Source organism: Hermetia illucens, chromosome 4, assembly GCF_905115235.1.
Source record: "Hermetia illucens chromosome 4, iHerIll2.2.curated.20191125, whole genome shotgun sequence".
Classification (NCBI taxonomy): domain Eukaryota; kingdom Metazoa; phylum Arthropoda; class Insecta; order Diptera; family Stratiomyidae; genus Hermetia; species Hermetia illucens.
The window spans coordinates 32,421,943-32,428,458 of NC_051852.1; the positions used below are offsets into that span (position 1 = coordinate 32,421,943).

The window sequence follows — 6,516 nt, forward strand, 5'->3', positions numbered from 1 at the left end:
CAGGTGCCTTCAAATCCCTCTACCCAATCCTAAAATACACCAGTCCAACTCCTCAGAAAGTCAAGCTGTTTTGCTATAAACAGCTTATCCGTCCCCTCCTCGTTTTCGGCTTCATCTTCTGGTCCGACACTTCCCCTCACCAAATGGAACGAATCCGCCTCAAAGAGCGCAGAATCCTCCGCCATTGTACCAACATCTACAAGAACGAAGACCGCTCCAAATACATCTCCAACCAGATCCTCTACGACTCCTCTCAAACGCCCCGCATCGACGCAGTCCTAGCCCGTCATGCCCTCAAATTCCTGGAAAAATCCAGATCCCACCCAAATCCACTCCCAGGCCATGCAGATCGAGATCGTCGAAGAGAATCTTCTACGAACTCATCTGTTCCCACAAATCCTCACATCTCTCCAAGCCCGCAACCTTCTCTTCGACCCCGGCGGTAGAGTAATCCTCTACAACGGTAAATACTCCTCATCCCAGTTTACAAAACCTACCCATCCTTAGCGCCACTCCTAGCTCCCTTTCCCAAACCCCTCCCGCATGCCCCTCCCATCCCACATCCTAGTTCCCTCCCCGCCCGCCCGCTTTTATAAAAAATTTAGCTAATGGAGGTTTTTTTCGACTTTTCCTCCAGATAACATTTCACATATTTTTTCAATTATTCTTTAGCGATAAGTTAGTTTAAGCCATAGATTTTACCTTAGATTAAGCTAGGCTGTTAAGGTAGTACTTAAGTTAGGTTAATTTAGCATTGTATTTTTATAGGTTAGAATAAAAATGTTTGTTTTCGCAAAATGTTTGTTTTTCCACTAACATAACATATGAACTCTGCGCACTGCTCCACAATTACCTATAAGCTGTTAATGTTGTCAGTATAGGATCCCCCTAACCAGCAGAAACCAGCCTGCTCTCTGTGGATCAAACTTTCCGAGTGTTCCTTCATGTGTTCCATGCTGATTTCAGTTAAAATCTTTGTGAGAGCGGAAAGCACAAAATGTTACCGCACTGAAGATGCCTTTCTTAGTAATTTTACCGATCATTCACTTCTTTCACTCGTTGGTAACGGTTCTAAAGAAAGCCTACCTACCAGTAGGAAAGGAGTTGCTCCACAAATTCCGAGGATATTACTAGACCTCTCTTTTTATCGATATCCATTTGTTCACTTAAAGATTCCTGTGTTCCGATTAACTAGCACTAATAATCACTAAAAATAATACTTTTATATTGCATTTTATTTTTATAATTTAATTCCAAAAAGGTTCAATATTTTGCCTAATTTTATCCAGTTGAATTTGACATTTTCTGGGTAAGTTGTTGGACTCCATTCCTGACTTTGTTAATAACGAGATCCGTGATGTTGCTCAATAATTCCAGGGCCTCATTTGCTGTTTGTCGAATGTTTTCGGGATTAGCGGCCAGATTGGAGTTTCGTGAAAAGGGGGAGTCAATGCTTTGTCCAGTCTGCCGGTGGTGATGGTTTGATTGGAGATATTTTTAATATTTCATCTGACAATATCGACATGGAAATTAAGAAATAAGTTAATGCTACCTACCTTGAACTGCACCAAAACTAGCAAAACAAAAGCAAAGAAAATAAGATTGAATTTTATCTGCAACATCTCACCAACTGCTGATCTTGCACGTATCTTGATTACTGATCGTAGTTACCTCAGATGTGGTATTTAATAATGATTGAAGCTATTATGCGTGGATGGATTAGACTCTACACGCCTAAAAAGTTCAATAGGTTTGTTTTATTCATAACCACCGGAAGAGCCGATCTAAATAATTGGCGATAATGGAAGCTACTTTTTGCTTGTTCTTCCAAAATAGAATATTGAGAGGTGAAATTTTCGTAATTCATGGTATGTATTCCAGATGTGTTCTGATATGGTCTAAATGATTTTATGAATAGACAAAGAAAGCTAGTTTTCAGAAGGTTATTCTAGCGCACTAGTTTTTGCCGATATCATATTGTCGATAAAATGAATTGCGCTCATGAATTTACTATTTTTATTGAACAACTTTTTCCATTCGTAAGGGCAGCGAAACTTTCACTTTTAAGGATTGAAACATAATTTTGGTATATAGTAATGCCCTTTCGCATTGAAAAACCAACAACGTTCATTATTGTCCTAGAAAATATCGGTCTGAATCTCGTACTTTTATCCAGGTTAACTCAATCTAAAACATAACTAAACTATCTTATCTCTGAAGCTATTAATTAAGATATAATATTAAGACTTTTAGGAAAATTGTTGAGGATATTATATTGAGATGTAACCATATAAGTGGGTATCTATCCACATTAAGTTTGATTCTGGCTTCTATGATTAAATGATTATTATATTTTCCGATTCCAAACACAATGTAATTGTATTTAGTGAGCAGAACGGCAGCAGAACGCAAGAACTACAATTTCGGCACTAAACTATTGACTTCCTCTCATTAAGAGCCTGCATTCGCAAATATTAAATAGTCTCGGCTCTGAGCGCTGGTATACGCACTTACTAATTTTTCTAATGACCCTTCCCGATTATTTCCTTCCATGAATTAAACTCAGTCACTCATTTTGCAATAGTTTTCTTATTGCAAAGTGTATATGCTTCCAGCAACGCATGCAGTTTGAGTTCTCCGAAATTATGAACACTTTCATTATGGTCGGAAAGATAAATCTTTTCTTCATTTTTTCGGACAAGCGTAGGCAAAATTTAAATTACAATTAGTGACATGGTCTGTTGTTTCAAGTATTCCTTCAATTGGGAGGTACTAGCGCAAGAAATGGGTATAAAGTGGACTGCATTCTGCTTTAAATATTAGCAAGTGGAACAAAGAAGATTGGTGAGTGTAGGTGTAATTAGTTGTGGCGCCTTGAACGACTGAATAATTGTAGAATATCTTTTTTAGGCCAAAGACCGCAAATACACAAAACTGACAACTGATAACTGATAAGTACCAAAAAGCTCATTTATTCACTAATAGTTCTGAGATACTGAGAATTTCAGTGAAAACCACTTAGATCAAAATGAGTAATCACTACTATTTAGCAAACGATACGGAATAGGTTGCGGTATTGTTACCTGACCACTCCAGAGAGACGTAGAAAAGACTTTCAGGGTAATGTTGCGGCTGTCCCCGTCCCGAAAATAATCTTGACAAGGTGTTACGATCAAAGCTATGACGCCATTATGTTAGCAGTCCTCTTAGATCCACAAATTGTATGCGAGTAGAAAAGGAATTCCACCACGAAATCCACAGGAAAATCGATCACTCTGTTCCCTGGAGCCAATGATGATAAAAACCACTGGAGCAGGCACTTTTCCCTGCTCACCTGTCGAAGAAAAGGGAAGTACTAGGGAACTAGAAGAGGCGGCGCTGTCCATGAAGGGCAAAAAAATACCTCCATCGTATGATATTCTCAGCAAAATGCTGTAACTTGTATCCAAGTATAAGTTTAACTCGCATTCAATGCATGTTCACTTTCCATACGGCTGGAAGGTTGCGATAAACATGCTGATAAACAAGGGAAAAGGCAACTCTGAGGCGCCGTCAGCGTACTGTCCTCACATTATGTTGTACTGAGCAGGAAAACTCTCTATACAGCTCATCAAGGCACCAAAACAAAACAGATTTAGAGCTACGCAATTTACAATTGATGTCGCCATTGTTCACGAAAGGTGCTGTTTTTACAAGGTGGTACCACATAGTTAAAGTACCAATAAATTGCTACCCTATTCCATGCTAACTTTTGCGTATATTGCGGGACTATGTGCTCTAGAAGACCTAGGAAAGAGAGCGCAACATTAAGGTCACATTGGGGGCAGCTCAGAATTCTATCTTTGATACGGACCTTTGGTACGGTACTTTGTTACGGATCGAATTGAAAGATGAATCGCATCTGGTTGGACATAGGGATGATGTTCCGGCACTAGTTGCCATGTGTATTGTCACACAAGCTCAATCCACGCTGAGAATGGTGATGGTGAAGTAGAGGGTTTCTAGCGTACTGCCTTTTCAAATTGCCATCGCTTTTCCACGGAAAGGTACCAATTGCTACCGAATACCAATAGTTGACACCATGCTGTAGAGCGAAATCACGTGGAACACAGTAGCACATTGCACTCAAGGCACTCTTAAGGCCAAAAAAAGGAGATGGATAGGAAGAACACCAGGGTAGCTGAGGTTTACGAAAGAACGTGATTGTGCTCCTACACTGAATAAACCTCGTCTGAGGTAATGTGTCGTGCGGTTCCGAGATGTTCCGCAGTTTCGAAGTTGTCGCTGCCTCGGTGTCCAACTTGCTAGATGCCGTCGTTGAGCCCTTGGATAAATTTAGTCGTAGGATCTATATCGTCGTTTCAAACGTCCTGCGGGTACTCCGTAGTAAAGCCCTGATCATCTTCAATGATGATAGGTGGACAATTTTCAGAATTTTAGAATTGAGCCCAGAAACCACTAAAGTTCTTAAGAGAAAAATTTCGGGGGTAATATGTTCCTTTCCAAAAAAGACTACAGAAGGAAACTCTAGGCACTAACATCATGGGATTCATTCAGGTTTCTCAGGCAAACCAGACAAAGCAATTTCGGGGAGAAGCGATACAAGGAAAACGGAAAGCTATAGAAAGAGATCAAAGTCATCTAAAATCATACATACAAAAGTCAATACTAACTAAGAAACACAGTTAGAAGGACATTACTAAAAATTTAAAGTGAACGCTGTCCGTAAGTAACCTAAACGCAAAAGGTAAGATTTAAACCGTCCAGTGCAATGTCAGACTCACAATCTGGTAATACACACCCGCTTTCAAAGGTAGACCTTCCATTTTTTTCCGGACGTTCCGAGTTACATAAGGGGACCATACGATTATCAACTTTTCGAATGCGTCATTTCAAATTACATTTTCATTGAACATAGATTTTGTGTGTAGATCGTATTCAATACTATTGATAAGATAAAGATAAAAAATTACATGACATGACTCCGCATTGCCATGCAAATATGGGGCTATCACGGAAAATTTCATCATCATAAATATTCGTGCAAAACCCATCCGCAGTCAATTAGAGTTTGCAAAGGTAACGATGGACTTCGCTGCACAAGTAAGCAGAATTGCTTTATTCCTCTTCGCCCTTTATTATGGGATTACAGACGGCGTAAGTTAATAATAAGGAGATGCGAACTTCCTATGGTACCTTCTTCACTTTAACTTTATCTTCATTTCAGAAAACTGTTGAACTTTTGGTATCCAACCCCATGAAAGGATCTGATAAAAATTACGTTGATTTTACTACGCTACGTTTAACAAAAGATCGTGACACTAGACAACTCAAAGTGTCAGGATCATTTACAATTGGCAAGGATATGACGGAGGAGGAGGTAAGCACATAACTACTTACAACTAAATTGTCTCCGATCGTGCTGGAATTTGGCTAGGATCATGAATTTCAATTTGCTATCTTTCAGCTTGCCTATACACTTTATGTGAAATCGCCGCGATCTAAGCAATTCTCGACCACCCCCATGTATTACAAGGCCGGACCAATTTGTGAATTTATCAAAGATGATAAAGAATTTTATGCGGATGCCGTTAAAGTTTCAAATCTGCCAGCTCCAGGAACCTGTCCTTTCCCAAAGGTAAGCTTCAAGTTAATTTGAAAAAGATATTTAAATTTTTATGCTTTCCAAAAATAATATAAAATGTTCCCCTTTTCGTCTTTTTAGGGGACATATACCATAAATAACTATCTTATGAACGAGGACAATATCCCCAATGTACCTGCAGGAGAATATAGGGTGACTATCACCCTTAAGAGTCTCGGAAAATTGATTAGCGGTTATGAAGCAATTGCGAAAATATCTTAATACTAAAATTTGATCTAACTTCTAATTATTATGAAAATGTTTTGAATGTTATTAACACATTGGATTTATTAGATTTATCTGAAATGGCACACTCTGGAATTGGCTTTTTTCGGTCTTATACCGATAGATCACCATAGATAAAATAAAGCAGACAAATTAGACCTAAATTTTGTTTTCTTATCCTAAAATACGGAACATAAGACTTACCACACAGTGTGAGTGGCGGTTTAATTTTGTGTTTCCTTTGCTTTTATTTCATTGTACATTCTTCGAATGTTTTCGGTTTAGTGGTACTAACTCCTTAAGCCGTCAATGCTGCGGAAAAAGCATGAGGGACAAAGTCCAGCAGGCTCTTATCTTCAGAGCCAGTCTGTAGCACTCACAACGGAAAACAGCTCTCCAACCTTGGAAATAAACATCTCTATTAGGTCGTGAAAGAATGATATGTACCTACTGTCCATAGCTTGGTTCTAACTTGAGCTGTGCAATCGCGAAAGGAGGTGGCTGGGGGTTCGCCCTCTTCTGCGCATGCAAATTGTAGTATAAGCTATACTTGCGGCATGATGCCCCAGAGGCCAGTGCTCCGTACAAGTCGCCGTAATGTAGTGAGCCGTCGCTCTCTGAAATCAGCGGCTGGTAAGTAGTCCGAG

The 6,516-nt window shown here is 39.4% G+C and overlaps 1 protein-coding gene and 1 long non-coding RNA gene across 3 annotated transcripts; one reads left to right on the plus strand and one right to left on the minus strand.

The window, feature by feature from the left end:
- Positions 1–1,217: 1,217 nt before the first annotated feature.
- Positions 1,218–4,778, minus strand: LOC119655682. Of its 2 annotated transcripts, none has more exons than XR_005249938.1 (3): positions 4,674–4,778; positions 1,557–1,734; positions 1,218–1,464 (listed from the first exon to the last, which is right to left on the minus strand). It is a non-coding gene; the product is annotated as an uncharacterized LOC119655682 (long non-coding RNA). The 2 variants fall into 2 exon arrangements; XR_005249939.1 differs by having other exon boundaries at positions 4,658–4,777.
- A 252-nt stretch (positions 4,779–5,030) lies between these two features.
- LOC119655481 lies at positions 5,031–6,033 on the plus strand. The gene is made up of 4 exons (XM_038061381.1): positions 5,031–5,157; positions 5,228–5,380; positions 5,468–5,638; positions 5,726–6,033. Exons 1-4 carry the CDS (start codon positions 5,086–5,088, stop codon positions 5,864–5,866), a joined length of 537 nt encoding a protein of 178 aa, XP_037917309.1. The 5' UTR covers positions 5,031–5,085; the 3' UTR covers positions 5,867–6,033.
- The last annotated feature ends 483 nt before the right edge of the window (positions 6,034–6,516 follow it).